General features: G+C 43.8%; 1 protein-coding gene across 1 annotated transcript; it reads right to left on the reverse strand.

Annotated features, from left to right (window-relative positions):
* Window positions 1-1,784: 1,784 nt before the first annotated feature.
* Window positions 1,785-18,810, reverse strand: LOC106821034 (homeobox even-skipped homolog protein 2-like). Its single transcript, XM_014825670.1, has 3 exons — window positions 18,107-18,810; window positions 7,423-7,601; window positions 1,785-2,857 (listed from the first exon to the last, which is right to left on the reverse strand). Exons 1-3 carry the CDS (start codon window positions 18,294-18,296, stop codon window positions 2,291-2,293), a joined length of 936 nt encoding a protein of 311 aa, XP_014681156.1. The 5' UTR covers window positions 18,297-18,810; the 3' UTR covers window positions 1,785-2,290.
* Between the last annotated feature and the right edge of the window lie 1,253 nt (window positions 18,811-20,063).

Here is a 20,063-nt window from a genome sequence, read left to right on the forward strand (position 1 = left end):
GCATGTAGATTGCCCTACAGCACAAAACCATCAGCAAAACAATACAGGTCATAGGAAAGGGGGCATAGTTAAGGTAACTTGTGGCCTATGCGGTTGCAACTAACGTTTAGGTAAACGACGGGTATCGTGTAAACCTGTATGATATAGAGTCTGGGTTATTGCATGTCATGTAGGATATGAACGGTATCGTGTAAACCTGTATGATATAGAGTCTGGGTTATTGCATGTCATGTAGGATATGAACGGTATCGTGTAAACCTGTATGATATAGAGTCTGGGTTATTGCATGTCATGTATGATATAGAGTCTGGGTTATTTCATGTCATGTATGATATAGAGTCTGGGTTATTTCATGTCATGTAGGAAATAGAGTCTGGGTTATTTCATGTCATGTAGGATATGAGTGTTTTATATAGATTCCGTTATAAAATAATAATAAAATATATCCTATCGACTATTTTCGAATAAAAAACAACAACCGTCAGTCACAATAACTTGTCACAACTCAGAGTTGCTGTTTTTGTTTCATCTAATCGCATGGTACACGAGAATCTGTTTGCTATAGAGTATGAGTTATGTTGTGCCATGTAGGATATGTGTTATTATTAAATAATATAGGGAGTGTGTGTGTGCGTGTGTGTATACCCTATTATTATAATCTGAAATTGAATTTATCGAAAATATTTTAGAATAAAAATAACGACCGTGAGCTACAAATGGGCGGTTGACTGTTTCAATATCGCCAAACAATTAACTTTAATTGCATTTTACTCCTGTACCGCTAACTTGTATGTTCGCTGATATACTGACCTTGACCTTGTACTAAAGTGTTCTAAATTCCGTGCTTTACAGATTTAATTAGTGGGGATAATGGATATTGCGCCCCAGGACTTGTCTCTACACGATTACCAGACTGCTGTGTGGGATACTGTGTCGAAGAAGACGAAGAGGTCGTATTCAGGTACAGGGTTAGAATTAGGGTTGGAGTTGGGGTTAGGGTTACGGCTAGGGTTAGTATTAGGGTTAGGGTTAGGATTAGAATTAGGATTAGGGTTAGGGTCACGATATCAGGATATTATAACTTATATCACGACCTGCCATACAAAAACTCATCGTTATTCATATTCCAAAAATTGCACATTTTTAGACAGTTGTGTGCATGCGTATGCAGTGTGCGTATGTCTGTGCATGCGTGTGTGTGCATGTGCGTGGAATAAAAACTTAAATGCGAATGCCGTTATTTTACATTAATGCACTTGACACGGGGGAATCACATTAACCAAAGAAAGAGCTACAAACTGTTAACGCAACAATTTTTTGCCAACGGACGTATTTCGAATAGGTACATATCCGGTACTTACATATCGCTATTCTAGATACATGCGACTTGAAAGGGAGCATAGCTAGTCACTTAACTCAGAATTTTATTTACTATTATTATATAAAGGCGACAGGTTGTAATGTAAGAGTAGTCCCACGCTTCGCTAACCTAACCTGAACGACGGCTGGTTTAACAGCATTTTACAAACACGACTATTTTAACGCAACGCTTATGTGTGTGGCTGTTATGTGTGTTTGACATGAATTAAGCAGCAGCTGTCTACGGGTGAATGTACAGCGATATGCTAGTCAGTTCTCGTTTCAGCACTCCAGTGTTCGCCGCAATGTTTACCTATTTACTTGTGTGTGGCTCCCGCAGACTTGCACTACACACACACACACACACAGGATGTATATATATATGTGTATATATATATATACACGTGCGCGCATATATATATATATATATATATATATATATATACGTGTACTTGTTCTGAGTACATAGTAGGCGGGGAAAATGACGGTGAACTGCATATTCACTTATGAAATGTAAAGACGTATCTCATTGTTAACAATTATAACACTGTTCAACATAGAATGAATATCGTATCGAGGAGACAATTATATATGGATGAGTTAGATTGAGTGAGCGCAGTTATAACTTCTGTATGGCCTATAATAGTTTACTATACATACTATGCTACCTAGAGCAAACTATTGTGCTAATATCGAGATACAACAATTCCTTAGTTCTACATTCATTAACTCATTTATACAGACTACCACGATATTCATAACTTAAACGCTTACAGAATCAAAGAAATTTAAATCTCAAGATTGGAAATTTAAATTTTAAATTAAAGCGACGCGTTGCGGGTCGGAGATTGATAACGTATTTACAAACATCGTAGAGACAACGGCGCATGCGCGCGCAGGGGTGGGGGGCGTGTGAGTATGGGAGGCCGTGTTATGATGACTGATCCATCTCTAGCTTGCTCACTGTAGGACTTGTTGCGTAAGGTTGAAACAGCGATCCAGGCTCACGCGTCGTCGTTATGCTGAGGGGGCGTGGCAACGACGTACCGGATGTTGCCGTCACCGGCGGAAGTCCGGAATACGCCGGAAATATGTGGCAACCGCATATGTCGGACGCGACGCCGATCTGCCCGGGAACCGTCGCCGCGTGCAGCGTACACTGCGTCAGTGACGTCGGCGTCGCCGTCATGTCAGGACGCAGCGTCAGCGGCGACCGCGACGCAATCATCTCGCTCCTGCCGTGCAGCCCGCCGCCGCCAGGTAGCACTGCCGTCGAGTAGGGATGAAAGGGCGCTCTCTGGAGGTTGGCGAGACCTAGGTGTGCGTAGTAGTTGAGACCTGGCATGGCGGCGGCCAGGCCGGGGTAAGGGTAGGTGCCTGCGACCCCCGCCGCTGCCGCAGCGTTCAGCATGTAGGCTGCCAGCTGAGGATCGGCGTACGGCCACGCGAGCGCCATCCGCTGTCGCTTATCCTTCATGCGTCGGTTTTGAAACCACACCTACAAACAAATAAACAAATAAACAAACAACGTTAGTTTGTGAGCTGGCATAGGGTCAAGGTGCGATGATACCGAATCCAGCCGCCGCGCGTAAACCGCGCATCCGCTTATAATTGACACGCGGCGGCGGCGGCGGCGGTAACTCGTAAAACGCGACTCGTTCATGTTTAACGTTGCTATTGTTAATCGCCAACCGTCGTCAGCGCAGCACTGCGAGCAAACACACACACGCACGAACGCACGCACGCACGCACGCACGCACCACGCACGCACACACGCACGCACACACGCACGCACGCACGCACACACATACACACACACACACACACACACACGCACACGCACGTATACACGCACACTCGCGCGCACACACCTCACTCTCTCACACTCACTCACGCACGCACGCACGCACGCACGCACGCACGCACGCACCCACACACACACGTACACGCACACACACGTACACACACACACACACACACACACACACACAACACCACACACACACACACACACACACACACACACACACACACACACACACAACAACAAAGACACACACACACACACACACACACACACACACACACACACACACTCACACGACAGCACGCACACATACCACACCCACCACACACACACACACACACACACGAACACACACAACACCACACGTACACACATCACAACACACACACAGGCAAGCACATACACACACACTCACACACCGCCGCACACACACACACACACACACACACAGAGAGCGCCGCCCCACACACACACTCACACACACATACACAACACACACACACACACACACAACACACAACACACCACCACATACACACACACACACACACACACACACACACACACACAACCACGCTCTTTCCTCCTCGCGTCCCCAGGAATCGCCGCTCGTCGCTCGTCAGACAGTGTAAGCGCCTAGCGAGCAGACCCATGACCTACAGGTGTAGGATGTTAAGCATCGATATGATTCGACTCCCTATCCTATTAATCGATTATGCGCTTAATAATGAAAGCAGTAGCGCTATTAACATAAGCTTGTATTAATTACTCATGATTGCCGACATTTTCCCGCTGAAGACAATGGCCTGGGGCGGAAGCAGTAACCGACGACTGACACACCCCCCAGGAGAGAGCAGGATAACAGGATGACAGGATGTATATATATATCTGTATATATATAATATACACGTGCGGCGCATATATATATATATATATATATATATATACACGCGCGCGCATATATATATATATTATGTATATGTATATATATAAATATATAATATATATATGTATATATATATATATATATATATATAATAGCAACGGGCCTTGTGGGGTTTAAAGAAGACGAGAACGCTTCATCTTTGCAACCTTATCGACTGGTAGTTTGTTGCCTTGGTGATCGTTTGCTTGTAAATAAATGTTTTACAAGAGAACCCTTATTATTACGCTTAACGCAACCTGCGCTTACTCGTGTATACGGCGGTTGTTGTCGGCACAGTTTGTACGCGAATCAAAAGTTCGTGTCCAACATAAAAGACGTTAAACGTGTAATGGGGGAGAAATAGAGAGAGGAGCGGCTGGTGGACATGCTAATGCATTAGCTGAGACGAGCGATGCGTGTGTGTGTGGACCAGACAGCCGCACATAAATCAAGCGTTGGCTATGGCTGCGACGGCGCATGAAACCGCCATAGATGAAAACATCACGAGACTATATATATATCAATTGCGATTCATTTTCGTTCGGCGAATTCTGCTAATAAGAACTCGCTGTGGACATACGCGAGCACACGCACGCACCATACACAAACACACACACACACGCACACACAACACACGCAACACAACACCACAACACACACACACACACACGGCAGACACACGGACACACACACGGACACACACACACACGCACGCACGCACACACACACGCACGCAACCACACCACACACCACACACACACATCACACACACACACACACACACACACACACACACACACGCACACACACACACACACACACAACCAGTTAAGCCGTGCCCGCGACAATATAATTATAATTATAAAATTAAATTGTCGTGCTCTATGTGCTGTGTGTCAACCGATTCTACTGGCACCGCCGCTAGATATAATGTAGGCCTACTATGTAGAGACAGATCGTAACCTATGTAGCAGGCAATAGCATGTAGGATTGCCACAGCACAAACCATCACAAAACAAACAGTATAGGAGAGGGGGCATAGTTAAGGTAAACTTGTGTGCCTATGCGGTTCGCAACTAACGTTTAGGAAACGAACGGTATCGTGTAAACCTGTATGATAATTTCATTATAGAGTCTGGGTTATTTCATGTCATGTATGATATGAACGGTATCGTGTAAACCTGTATGATAATTTCATTATAGAGTCTGGGTTATTGCATGTCATGTAGGATATGAACGGTATCGTGTAACACCTGTATCGATATAGATCTGGTTATTGCATGTCATGTAGGATATGAACGGTATCGTGTAAACCTGTTGATATAGAGTCTGGGTTATGTGCATGTCATGTATGATATAGAGTCTGGGTTCATTTCATCGTCATGCGTATGATATTAGAGTCTGGGTTATTTTCATGTCATGTAGGAAATAGGTCTGGGTTATTTCATGTCATGTAGGATTCCGAGTGTTTTATATAGGATTCCGTTATAAAATTAATAATTAAAATATATCCTATCGACTATTTCGAATAAAAAACAACAACCGTCAGTCACAATACTCTGTCACCAACTCGAGTTTGCCTGTCTTTTGTTCATCCAATCGCATGGTACACGAGGAATCTGTTTGCTAATAGAGTATGAGTTTGTTGTGCCATGTAGCGATATGTGTTATCATTAAATAATATAGGGCCTGTGTGTGTTGTGTGCGTGTGTGTATACAGCCTATTATTATTAATCTGAAATTGAATTTATCGAAAATATTTTAGCAATAAAAATAACGACGCGTGAGCTACAAATGGGCGTGTTGCTGTTCAATATCGCCAAACATTACGTTTAATTGCATTTTATCGGACGCGCTAACTGGATGTTCGCTGATATACTGGACCTTGACTGTACTTAAAGGTTCAAAATTCGTGCTTTTACAGATTAGATTAGTGGGGGAGTAGATGATACTTGCCCGCGCCAGAGGACTTGTCACACGATGCCAGACTGGTGGTGGGATACTGTGTGCAAAGAAGGAGAGAGAGAGGCGTATTCAGGTACAGGGTTAGAATTAGGCGTTGGAGTTGGGGGTTAGGGTTACGGTTGCTTAGGGTTCCAGTATTAGAGGTTAAGGGTTAGGACTTTAGTGAGATGTGGATTAGGGTAGCGGTTCTACGAGTTATCAGCCATATAGTAACTTAGATTTATTCACGACCTGCCATACAAAAACTCATCGTTATTCATATTCCAAATTGCACATTTTTTAGAGCAGTTGTAGTGCATGCGTAATGCAGTTGTGCGTATGTCTGTGCAGTGCGTGTGTGTGCACTGTGCGTGGAATAAAAACTTAAAAGTGCGAATGGCCGTTTTTTTACATTAATCACTTGACACGAGGGAATCCATTAACCAAAGAAAAGCTACAAATGTATAACGCAACATTTTTTGCCAACGCCGTATTCTCGAATATGGTAGGAGATATGCGCGGTACCTTACATATCGCTATTTCTAGAACATGCGACTGAAAGGGAGCATCAGCTAGTCACTTTAATCAGAATTTTATTACTATTATTATTACTAACAGGTTCTCCCCGCCGCAGCCGCCTAAAATGTAAGAGTAGGTCCCCGCGCTTCGCCGCTAACCTAACCTGAACGACGCGCGTGGTTGAAACAGCGCATTTTACAAACACGACTACTTTTAACGCAACGCTTATTGTGTGTGTGGCTGTTATGTGTGTTTGACATGAATTAAGAAACAGGCAGCTGTCCTACGGCTGAATGTACAGCGATATGCCTACGTCAGTTCTCGTTCAGCGTCCAGTGTTCGCCCGCAATGTTTACTTATTACTTGTGTGTGCTCCGCTGCAAGACTGCATCTATCACACATCACACCACCACACACACACACACACACAACACTACAACAGCCATCACACAACACATCACACACCACAACACAACATACACACACACAACACACACACACAAACCACACACACACAACACAACACTCACAACACACCAACACAACACACCACATCACACACACACACACAACACACACACACACACACACACACACACACACACACACACACACACACACACATATATATATATATTTATTTATATATACATACACACACACATATATATATATATATATATATATATCGATGAGGAGTTTATGCGCCTGCGTGTGTGCGTGCGTGCGTGCATATGTGCGTGCGTATGTGTGTGTTTGTGTGTGTGTGTGTGCGCGCGTGCGTGCGTGCGTGCGTGCGTGTGCGCGCGCGTGTGTGTGCGTGCGTGCGTGTGTGTGCGTGCGTGCGTGCGCGTGCGTGCGTTCTTACCTTGATAGTGCTCTCAGACAGGTTTAGCTGGGCAGCCAGCTCGCACCGTCTTGGTCTAGAAACGTAGTTCTCTCTGTAGAACTCCTTCTCCAGTTTTCCTATCTGCTCCCTGGTGAAGGCTGTTCTATACCGACGTACGTTACTCTCCCCGTCGTGTTGACTCATCTGGTGGCTCGACTCTATAGAAGACACGCCACATGCAAATTAATATTATATATATATATTAATATATTATTTATATTTATATTTCTCTTGCATCTGCGCGGCGTAACAAATTTCTGCTTCTAGACGAAAGCATCAGAGATGAATTATTGCGTTTAATATGAGCAGGAATAAATAAAAACATTTTTTTATTCGCCAATGATAGGATATATTAAACACAAAGAAAATACTGTATACTAAATACTATGTCAGATTTTCGATTAATTATGATAGCCGTAAAACGTCGCTTGCATTAATTAATGACAGAAAAAACGCTGGAAATGGATCAAGATGCACTGCTAGATTTTTTTACGATTAAAGCTGTATCGAGCATGCGCAGTATTAACAAATTTATACGCTTTCATTCGCAATTGCCGTGGAATTCCGCAAGTGATCGTAACCATTAAACAACAATGATTACGCTTCACTAAACCAAATTAAGTAAATTAAATTTATCATGTATTTTTTATATCGGTGAGTAACACGGAGTAATGAAGATGTTAGAGTAGTTAGGTCATCGGAGGGCATGACACATCATCAGTTATCGATATCAATCAATAACCAATACCAATCAATAGCCGTTCAGACATAATAGCTCAAGTAGAACGAAATAGATTAATATAGAAGTAGTTCTCTAAAGAATTGATGAATAACATGCGAAATAACTTTATTAACATATAATCATTATTATTATTATTATCCTTAACTACGCTCAAGTAGTTCGTTATATATATAATAATATGCTATTATTATATAGTTATATAAGCCTACTTTCGAAGTTAAATAAATGAATAAGTAAATAAATAAATAAATAAATAAATTATTGAATACATAAAAGATATATAAAATAAAAATACTCTTAGCGTATAAAACGAGGAACGAGGCCATACAGTAGTATTGCACACACCCAGTAAGTTGTCACCTTAGTTGCACTTATCTATTAGCATATTCCTACACGCAATACCCGGTGAGAAATGGCCTACATCGCCCAAACACGAACATAAATACGCCAAAATCGGTTTTAGTAGCCGGGACTTTAGTAGTTGAGATCTACGGCGCGTCCGTATAGCATGTGTTTGAAGAGTTTCTGCGCCTTGGTCCATTGAGCGCCAAATGAAGATATATAAGGCTCTCTGAGCCACTTCCACATGCACATCGAATTTCCTAGAGTGCCACGGGTCATAAAATAAACGTCGGTAATAAATGAGGGCTTATTACCACGTTTTCATGTTGTTTCACACATCGGCGATACTTCGATCAGCGCCAAGGAAACCCGTCATTATAGAGCTAATAACGAGTAGAGTATTTCATCGGGCAATTTTCAGATAAACGTGTATTGCACAACAAAATTACGAGCTTCGTTTAGGCATTAACGAGACAAATGCGATTGGTCCGTCCGTCGAATGGCCGCCACTTTCCAACCGACCACGTCGCCGGACAATTATACGATGCCGTGGAGCGATTTTAACAGGGTCTAATAAATTTCGAAAACATTCGGATTACAACGATTGCGTTCTATATATTACGATGGACACCATAGCAACGCGAGAGAATCTACGAGCGACGCAGTAACGGTTACGTTTACATGCATGCATCAGCGTAAAGCTGATATATGTAATGTAACTCGTCAACGTTGGTCTCGTGGGTTGAGCGCGTTTATAGTCTCCTAGCCGCGAACAGCCACCAGATGTATGTACACGAGAGAGTTACGCCTAAGTTCGGTTAACAAAATGGGCAAAATTCGTAGTTTACGCATTGCGTTAGTGGAGCGATAGCTCTGGAATAATAAGATCAGATAACACACCCACACGATAAATAATTTTATGCGCATAATCTCAGACATAGTTCCGAGAACAACATCTAAGCAATCGTTGCATGTTTATTGACGCTATCGCTTCCACAGAATCGAGAAATCAAGCTGAGATAATTTGGTTCGGCAGCAGGGCAATTCACATTCACACTGCCTCGCGTAAATCGCGTGCGTCCGGCGGCGGCCGAGTGTTCTACACGCGATGCTCTTTACATACAATGACGTCGTCGCATTTACAAATGGCTAACGTTGAAAGGAAGCGAAGCACACTAAAGGTTCACACACAGGGAGTCGGCAGCCGACCGTAGACGTGTGCCGACATTCTTTATACATTACCCTGTCTCCGGTATGCACGCTTTGTGCTGGCGCTAATAAAAACAGACCACAAGGCAAAATGGACGCAAAGAAAACAATTACTGCTCGCTTTCCTTCAATTATCGCGCGCGCCGAAAGTGAAATACGTAGAACCATATACATGAAAGCGGTGCGTCTTTACAGTTTACCTTAAATACTACTAATGATCGAAATAAATCACGACTAATGTTGCCGTTTAAAAAGGAACGTATAAATAATTAAATTTACAATCGCGATCCATCCCGCAGTCAGCGCGGACAACGGACGGTCGACAGCGCAGATGGCGGAGCAAAATTGCAACTTATTATCTGTCCGTAACGAATGTGACTTCTCGCCGCTTTAAGTGTCGTCATTAAAATGTATCATTACGTTCGTACACAGGTGTTCGCGCTTGTCGGCCCATTGAAACGCCTCGTGTACCACCTCCATGGTGTCTCATTATCATCGTCCACCTCTCCAGCGCACCGCCACTATGGCCGGAGCGCGGGGGGCTTTGTTCGTACGCCTGTTCCGCGCGTATATCCTTTGCTCTCTCTCTGGCTCTCTCGCGCTCTCTCTCTCGCTCTCTCGGCGCGTTCATAAGTCAGTCAGCGTGCTTTGTTCGCGTGACTGTAAGTACGTAGGTGGACGCGTGTGTGTGTGTACGTGCGCGTTATGGGACCGTGTCCCGTAAGAAGGACGGTGTAGTCGTGGTGGGTTGGTGGTTTATTTGAGCGCGCGGAACATAGAGACGATAATTGCCACTTGCCATCTATATCTTCCTCGTGTCACATCAGTCAAATTTCTCACGTGGTGATATATATATATATATATATACAGGCCCGTAGCCAGGGGGGGTTTCGGGTTTGAACCACGAACCCCGCCCCCGATCCCCGTCCCCCCCCACAGCAATACGAATAACTAAATTTGAAATTACAAGCAATTTTCACCTCAGCTCACTCCATTTTATTGTAATAATCTGCAAAATCTCCATCGTGCGGACGGTGATCTCACCAGTCAACAATCCATCCTCTCGCGCACACCTCCCCCCGCTCGGTCCGCTTTGCTCCCTCGCCTAGGTCGCTTCGCGCCGAAGCCTAGGGCGTGTAACAGGTCGGTCCAGGGAGCTCCGGACCCACTATGCTCCCGCGCCAGAAAACCTATCTGAGGGGGTGAATTTTTTAAAACATTTTCTGGGGAGGCCCCCCATACCCCCCCTATCGCCGTGCCCACTATGGGCTACGTTAAACCCCCTATACAAAATCCCTGTACCACGCTCCTCTCCCGACAAATTGCCAACAAATTGAAAAACGAAACCCCCGCGCCTATATAGAAAGCTGCTACGGCCTGAATATAATATATATATATATATAATATATACGAGAGAGAGAAGAGAAGAGAGAGACAGAGAGAGCGAAGAGAAAGAAAGAGAGATTGAAAAGAGCCAGAAAGAGCCGCGGCGCGAGAGCCCGCAGAGATAGAGAGATGAGAGAATAGAGAGAAGGAGAGAGAGAGAGAGAGAAGAAGAGAGAGATCGCGAGAAGAAGAGAGTTTAAGAGAAGAGAGAGAGAGAAGAGAAGAAAAGAGAAGAAAACAGAGCGGGAGAAAGAAGCGAGAGAGTGACACACACACCACCACATTTCACACACACACACAACACAGCACACACCGCATTATGTGCGAGCTACAAGCTACACACACACACAACATTACAGCACCCATCACACACACTACCATCTGTTACAGAACACACACAGCATCACAATGCACACACATACCACACATGTCGCTTCGTATCACCACACACACACACACACACCACACACACATCACCACATACATACATTAACATTACAATACATACATACATCACATTAACATACAATACATACAATACACACATTACACACCACTATACAACATACATACATACATATCATACATATCATACATAACATACATAACCATACATACATACATACATACATACATACATACATACATACATACACAACACCATACACATTCACACACACACACATCACACACACACAACACCAAATCGCGCGCGACAACACACATACATACATTCAATACACACAACACACATACAACACATCCATATCACTTCACGTACAGCACCACACACGTACAACACACACCACACACACGTGCCGCGGCGGGGCGGGGGGGGGGTAGAGGGTCCCAGCCACTCAGCCGGAATCGCACGCTCAGGTGTGGGCGCAGGGACGCGCCCGAGGGTTGGGCAAGCAGGAGACAGAGTTGGCGGGGCGAGACGCGAGAGGGCTCCGACACAGCCAACGCAGCGCGAGCGACGAGCGACAACGGGGTGGGCCATCGAGTAGCGCACCATAGCAAGATCGTGTGTTACAGAGGAGGCGCCAACGGTGGCCTCTGGGGCACCCACCACGCATACAATACAACTACACTACGAATACACAACATACACTACTATACACGATCATGGACATACAGTAGCATACATCATCATACATAGCATACCATACATACACATCTGATACACATGCCACACAGGTGAGATGAGAAGAAAAGAAGAGGAAGGGAGAGAGACGAGCTGGCGCTCAAAAGTAGGAGAGAGATAGAGAGAAGAGAGAAGAGAAGAGAGAGAGAAGAGAAAGCAGAGAGAGACAAAAGAAGAAAAGAGCAGAAGAGAGAAGAAGAAGGAGAGAAGAGGAGAGAAGAAAGAAGGAGAAGAGAGAGAATAGAAGAGAAAAGATGAAAGAGTGATAGAAGGAGAGAGAAGTAGAGAGAGAGAGAGATGAGACGAGAGAAGAGAAGAAGGAGAGAGAGCAGAGCAGAGAGGAGAAAGAGGATAGCGCGAGGGAGAGAGAAGAGAGAAAGGAAAGAGAGAGAACGAGTAGAAGAAAGAGCAAAGACGCGCGCGCGCAACGAGAGTAGAAGAGAGAAAAGAGAAGAGAGAGAGATAGGAAGAGAGAGAGACGCAAATAGAGAGAAACAAGGGACAGATGAGAGACGACGAGTACGAGTAAGCAGGAAGAGACAGAAAAGAGAAGAGGAGAGAAGAAAAGAAGAAAAGAGTGAGAGACGAAGAGAAGAGAGGAGAGAGTAGCGAGAGAAAGACAGAGAGTGGATCCAAAAAATGGCGAGCAATCAGTCGTCCGTATATACAGATAATCTATAAAATATATACGACATTTACGAGCTTGTAATAAACGATAATCATACACGACCATGAGAGGCGCCAAGGCCATTCGTGTTGTCTTCAAGCGTCACAATATCACATAGTTCTCCCCTATAAGATTGCTGGCTAGCAATGCCCGATTTTTAGTTCGCGATCGCGTAAGCGGGTGGGCAGTCGCAAATAAATCAACGAAGAGGTTAGTGCGAAAGGATTGACCACAGGGTTGCGTCACGTGGGCGGAAAAGCAGGGCGCCTCGGGGTGGGAGCACGGTGGTGCCCGGAGAAACGCGCAAACATCTCGGCAACTGCCGTGATAGCCGGCAGCGGTGCTGTTAAGGTCCACACTATATATGACGACTGGCTACGTTTCAGATAAGCAAACTCATTTTCAATCCGATATATCGTGTATAGCATTTATCAAATGGATCTTCCTCCATGAATAGATTTATATAATCGACGATTCGCCACATCCGACCATATACACCATATACTACTTCTGCCTTTCATAAATCAAGGACGATGCACCGCAGGGGCGCTGTGAGAGAATCACGCGCGTGCGATGCACGTCAGGCACCATCATTGTTTATTAGGTGTAAAATGCAAGTGCTAATCTAGCACCGTCGTGTGACAGTGAGGTATCAGGTACAAAGCCAGGTGATTAAATGGGAAATTAAAATTTGTTTATGTCTTTCATTTCGGCTTCGCCTCGTCGCATTAATTCGTCAAAGTAAATGGGGGATTTAACAAGACCGTATTTTGACCCGACTGACACCCGTGAAGCACCCTGATTACTGACGCCTGCTCGCTGAATAGACACCGGACGTCAATACAAAGATCGTCGCAGATTTTTCTCCGGATTGTCGCCGATCACGACGACGTGATAAAACGTATCGCTGCCAGTGCGCATGCGCGCGAGCGTCGGTACGTCCGGTGATGTGGATACGCGCAGCGGCAGACGATGTGGTGAGCAGGAATAGGCAAAACGCGCCCAGGAAGGTCGCGAAATCACGGTATATACGTTTCCTTGTTTCTTGTGTTTTGTGTGTGTGTGGTTGTGTTGCTGTGGTGTTTGTGTCTGGTAGATTATTTGGGTGTGTTTGTGTGTGTGTGTGTTGTGTGTTTGTGTGAGTGTGGTGTTGTGGTGTGTGTGTGTGTGTTGTATTGTATGTGTGTGGTGTGTTTGTTTGTGTGATTGTGTTGTTGCATGATGTGTGTGTTGTTGGTGATTGTGTGTGTGATTGTGTGTTGTATGTGTGTTGTTTGTGTGTTGTGTGTGTGTTGTGTTTGTAGTGTCGTGTGTGTTGTTGTTTGTGTGTGTGTGTTGTGTATTGTTGTGTGTATTATGTTGTGTGCGTGTTGTTGTGAGTGTGATGTGATAGTTGGTGTAATGTGTGTTATGTCTGTGCGTTGTTGTGTGTGATTGTGTGTGTGTCTTATTGTGTTTGTGTGTGTTGTGTGTGTTGTTGTGTGTGTATGTTGATGTGCTGTGTTGTGGTTGTGGTGTTTGTGTGTTGTGTGTGTGTATGTATGTATGTGTTGTGTGTGTGTATTTGTGTGTGTGTTGTGTGTACTGTTGTGTGTGTGTGTTGGTGCTTGTTGTGTGTGTTTATGTGTGTTATTTGTGTGTGTGTGTGTTGGTTGTGTTTGCATGTGTTGTGTGTGTTGTGTTGTTGTGTGTGTGTGTGTTATGTGTGTGTTGTGTGTTGTGTGTGTGTGTGATGTGGTGTGTGTGTGTGTGTGTATGGTTTGTGTTTTGTATGTTGTGTTGTGATGTGTGTGGCATACATGCGTCACCGCGGATCGCGCGCGCATGTGCGGGAGCGTGTATCATCGTGCATGCGTGCGTGTACGCGCGCGCGCGTGTTCTAATGATGATTAGAGATTCTGTTAGCGGTCAGCTGGAGATGAATTGCACTAAAGAGGCTCGGCGAATTGTTATGTGATGTTCACAATCACTCGACAGGGCGTGGGCACTTTATCGATTTCTGTCGAAAAGTTATCATTAATCATTCCATACGTCATCGCATAAACAATTGGTATTGTTTAAGTGTCCCACATCTTGCTAGATGTGACTCAGTCACGCATGCTGTACTTCCAATTACATTTCATCGTTATCCTTGCCTCATCACTATCTAAATTAACGTTATAGTGAAGGAAATAGAACCAATAATTGCAATTAGCTAAATTCGAAAATGATTCATATGAATTTATTATTCGACTCTCTAAACAAACATATTTTAGTATGTAATGCGACATGGAATTTAAATACACATACTATCAAGAGTCCATAAACCGTATTTTGTCTCCGTAAACTGCTTTGTAGTATATAGTTCTATAGCTCTAACATAGTGTCTGCGTTCCTGATAGTATATATATATCACCTGTATATTACACCACAACACCGCGCGCGGCGGCGTACCCCCACCACACATCATATACTAAATATATATATACTATATAAATAATATATATATATAATAATATATATATATATATATAATTATACATTAAGAAAGTAGAGAGAGAGAGAGATAGAAGAGAGAGAGACGAAGATAAGGGGGCGAGGAGAGAAAACAGAAAAAAAAGAAAGTAGAAATAAATCGTGGTTACCTTTCATAACTTCATAAACCAAGAACAAACTATGTAAAATGATATCACATTAACATATTTTAAATAGGCCACCACGATTGCATTCACAATAGCCCGCACGCATTTTTTCCCTTTCTTGTCTTTGTTAGTAATATATGCGAATAACGGTATTCCGGGTAGTTCTGCCTAATCTGGCAATATAATAATACTTATATAACCTAATACTATATCATAATAATAATAGTAATCGAATAATAATAATTAAATAATAAAAAATATTATTATTATTATTATATAATTGTAAAATTACTGGGAGTCTAATCTAATCTATCTATCTATCATATCTACCTATTTCTATCTATCTACTCTACTCTATCTATCCTATCTATCTATCTATCTATCTATCTACTTATCTATCTATCTACTTCTATCTATCTAATTCTATCTATCTATCTATTCTATCTATCATCTAATCTACTCTATCTATCTCTTCTCTCTCTCTCTCTCTCTCTCCACTCTCTCTTCTCTCTCTCTCTCTCTCTCTCTTCCTTCTCTCTCTACTTATATACTATAAATATATATATATATAATATATTTATACATCAAACTAATGACAGGGGATTCCAGGCCAGTGCAGTGACTGGAAACGCCTCAGCGTTGAACGAACAACATCCGGACTACTGCATGAAATACTATTTTCCAACTGGCCCTATTCGCTGGCTCCGCTGCGCCCGCCGTTACGCTGATAAAACCATCTCGGAACAACTTCGATCTGCATTCCGAACACGTACACATCGAATGTATCTGTACATACGATGTATTTGATTATCCGCTGCTCATTGGGTTGCCTCAGTCCCGGCCACGGACATAGATAAACCTAATAATCAGGCTCATCGAGCATACCAATGCAAACACCGTTTCACCAGCTCGCGGCCACATCTATCGTTTGCGGTTAGCCTATCTACCGTGAATCGTACCGATTTAGCAATAAGCACACCGGACAATAGCCCGACAATAGTAAACGTCCGCAGCCAGCTACCCATCACGTACCTGCGACGCTTTGTCCGTTAATCTAAGTTTATGTATAAAAAACGAGCTGCGACATTCGTCAAAATATGGAGTCGAAAGCATTACTTATATACGATGGAGCGACATACTGTGCCCCTGTGTCTCTACTTATATTAAGCTGCGGTATCATCGGGCCTTAGCGACTAGGTGTAATGGGAGATGCCCTCCAACAGCATCGTAGTCTGCTGTACATACATCAACAGATAAACTTGTCACGCGGGACGCTTACTCGTTGATACATGCGCACGATCAGCATTATTATTTTATTATTCATTTATTTACAATCCATTACCTAGTCATCTCTTCATTCATGTTCTTCTGCTTCTTCCTTCTTTCATTAATTTATTATTATTTAATTCAGATTCGTTTCCCCCGTCCATTTGCTTCGTTATTTATTTATTCGTTCTTTCGTTGCATAAATTCATTCATTCATTCGTTCATCATTCGTCTTCATTATATATTTTTCATTACATCTATATCATTGGAGCATCGACGTAATCGTATTATATATATAATATATTATATAATATATATAGTATAAGAGACGTGTTTTGTATTGTATAGTAATATACTTTACGTTCTAATGTACCATGACTAGTAGGTAAACGTCTAAGAATAATTCTCTTTCAAATTTATATCTCAAAAAAGATTCTGCAATCTGAATCTGACCTTAATAGAATTATACTGTTCTCAAGTACCTGCCATAAACGCATAAAATATATTAACACAAAAATACAAAAATAATAGACACAATAAAATACACGCAAATAAATAATAGTAATATTAATAGTCTGAAACTGTTGTAGTTAACGCGTAAAACATAGAACATTTTTACCGATTAATCTAAGCATAGTAAATTTGCTCTCGTTCCCCTCGTCTCTCGCGGGCCGCTTGCTTCTTCTCTCCTCTCTCTCTCCAGCATTTGGACTACGAGCGGTCGAGTCAGATGCACCTACTCTCTCTCCTCTTCTCCCTCTCTCTAATTCTTCTGTCTTTCTCGTTCCCTTTCTCTTATCTATCTCTTTGTCTATTTGCAATGGATGTGTGTGCTTGTGTGCTGTGTGTGTTAATTGATTTGTTTGTTTTTCGTGTGTTGCGTGTCCATTGCCGCGGCGCGTGTCTAATCGGTGTTTAAATGTTGTTTTTTGTTGCGGCGATTGTGTTCTATGTGTTGTGTGTGTTGTGTGTTTGTGTGTGTTGTGGTGTGTGTGTTTGTGTGCTGTAGTCGTGTGTGTGCGCGCGCGCGTGTGTGTGCGTGTGTGTGCGTAGGGCCTACTCGTGTGTGTGCGTGTGTGTGCGTGTGTGTGTGTGACGCTTGGTTATGTAATGCAAATATTCTAAATTTTACTATAATAACAACCATAGTATTGTTAGAGTGGACAGTATAAGCGTGTCATTACAACCACCATGCACACAAACACCAACTGATTAAAGAAGACACTCGTAAACAACAACAACAACAACAACAACAACAATCCGTAAACAAATAAACAACCTACCTATCTTCTTGCCTTCGCCAGCGATGTCTTTGAGGTTCTCCTTCTCCTTGCCCTGACAAGCTTCCTTACTCGTGTATTTGCTCTCCGTCGGTAGCGCCGCGTGCTTGCTGTGGGATGAAGCCGGTCCTCCGTTCATCGCTAGCACGGGAGTTTCCACCGCCTGCCTGCTCTGTGCTGCACTCATCGACATGATCGAGTCTACCTCCCTGCGATGCCCTTATACTCGTCAACAACAACAACAACAACAACAACTGTCGTCGACAGGCAAAAGTTAGTAGAGACACGTCGGGAAACTGCAGAGAATAACTTGAATCTACGTGCGATGCAGCCGTGTAGTCGTGGTCGTGAAATTATGAAAGCCGGTGTTTCTCTCCTACCAGGCTGAAGCCGCTAGCTGTATATACGTGCTACTACGACTGCTGCTATTACTACTGCTGCTGCTATTACTGCTGGTAGATAGAGAGAGTGCATGCAGGCAGGTGAACTGCAGCGACCATCACTGAGTAATGCCTGCGCCTCGGAATGTCCCGGGCTTTTGACCGTGGGACGGTCATAAAATCGCAGCAGCGAGACCACGCAGTGGCGGCGCACGCTATATATACGGCCACGGATATATTGTAAATCACGCGCACGGTGCGTTTGAATCTGCACCGTCGGGAGAAAGCATGATGCGTGGTGATTAATTCGAGGCGGGTAGCAATTAAGAGATAATCGAACGCCATTTGTTTGGAGCGTTCGACATCGGCGCGATATGATTGGCTCGTCGCGCAGAGACCCGTATGTGCTTGTTGGAAACGCGCGCGGTAGCGGTGCCAGCATCAGCTCAGCTATTTTCATGATAACACTCATGTTGCTACTGCGTTTTCCGAAACGTGTTTTTACCAATATAGCGCACGCGCGCTAAAAGAATGTCAGATAAAAAATGCGTGAGTATCTAGTTGCCGTCGGTGGATCTGTCGCACACTTGTCTACTGAGACAGCACTAGTCACTTTGCGCACCATTGTCAAAGTACAAAGACGCTGGCCGCGAAACCGTCGGCACCTTTGAACTTTTTATGGGCCGGCATCGTCGTAGCGGGTCCGCGACTTAGGAAAACACATATCGACCGGTGATGGCTAATTAATGGTATTACACGTGCGATCCCTGCCGCTCATCGTGGATCGCTCACGATGTGAGGCAAGCATCCTAGACAGGCTGCTTTGTTTGTGCGCGCGCGAGATAGAGAACTTGTTTGAGTGAGATTTGCACGCGTGTGCGACATTAAGAGAGCCGCAATGAGAACGGTGGGTTGCGATGACGTGTGATGACGTGCGATGACGTGTGCGCGTAGATGTAAATAATTGAAGAAGACGATGATGTGTATTGGTGGAAGAATCGCGTCAATTCTTCCTCCTTATAACACACAACGTCATTGCAATGAAGGTAAAAACCATTTCAACAAATAACCCGCACTTAAATAAATTAAATAAAAAAAACAAGAAAGTGAAAACGATAGTAACTTGGGGACTATTATACGTTTAAACATGGGTATGGCTGTGTGATAGAGCGAGAATTAACTCTCTACGCACGAAACCGATCCAGAATGTCGCTGACAACGACTTCTATAACGCGTGAAACATGACACGATAAGTCAAACCAGCGATAAATGTATGGGTGGGCGAGGAAATGCGTTTCGCGGCGACCCAGCTCTGTCAAGACAGACTAAGTATGGATGGGATGAGGGCGTCTATGTAAGGTGGCGGTGTCTCAGACTGACTCACCCTTCACGCTGCTATAGGTGACGATGTAAGGTGGCGGTGTCTCAGACTGTCTCACCCTCCACGCTGCTATAGGTGACGATGTAAGGTGGCTGTGTCTCAGACTGTCTCACCCTCCACGCTGCTATAGGTGACGATGTAAGGTGGCGGTGTCTCAGACTGTCTCACCCTCCACGCTGCTATAGGTGACGATGTAAGG

The sequence above is a fragment of the Priapulus caudatus genome, unplaced genomic scaffold (genome assembly GCF_000485595.1).
Source record: "Priapulus caudatus unplaced genomic scaffold, Priapulus_caudatus-5.0.1 Scaffold56, whole genome shotgun sequence".
NCBI classification, from domain to species: Eukaryota; Metazoa; Priapulida; class Priapulimorpha; order Priapulimorphida; family Priapulidae; genus Priapulus; species Priapulus caudatus.

What these genes read in the sequence shown, in the direction of transcription:
- LOC106821034 (XM_014825670.1), bottom strand. Translation starts at nt 18,296, where the DNA reads ATGTCGATGAGTGCAGCACAGAGCAGGCAGGCGGTGGAAACTCCCGTG. An exon ending in TGGCGAAGGCAAGAAGATAG is followed by an intron (nt 7,602 to 18,106) that starts GTAGGTTGTTTA and finishes TGTCTTCTATAG; the next exon opens with AGTCGAGCCACCAGATGAGT. An exon ending in TGTCTGAGAGCACTATCAAG is followed by an intron (nt 2,858 to 7,422) that starts GTAAGAACGCAC and finishes ATTTGTTTGTAG; the next exon opens with GTGTGGTTTCAAAACCGACG.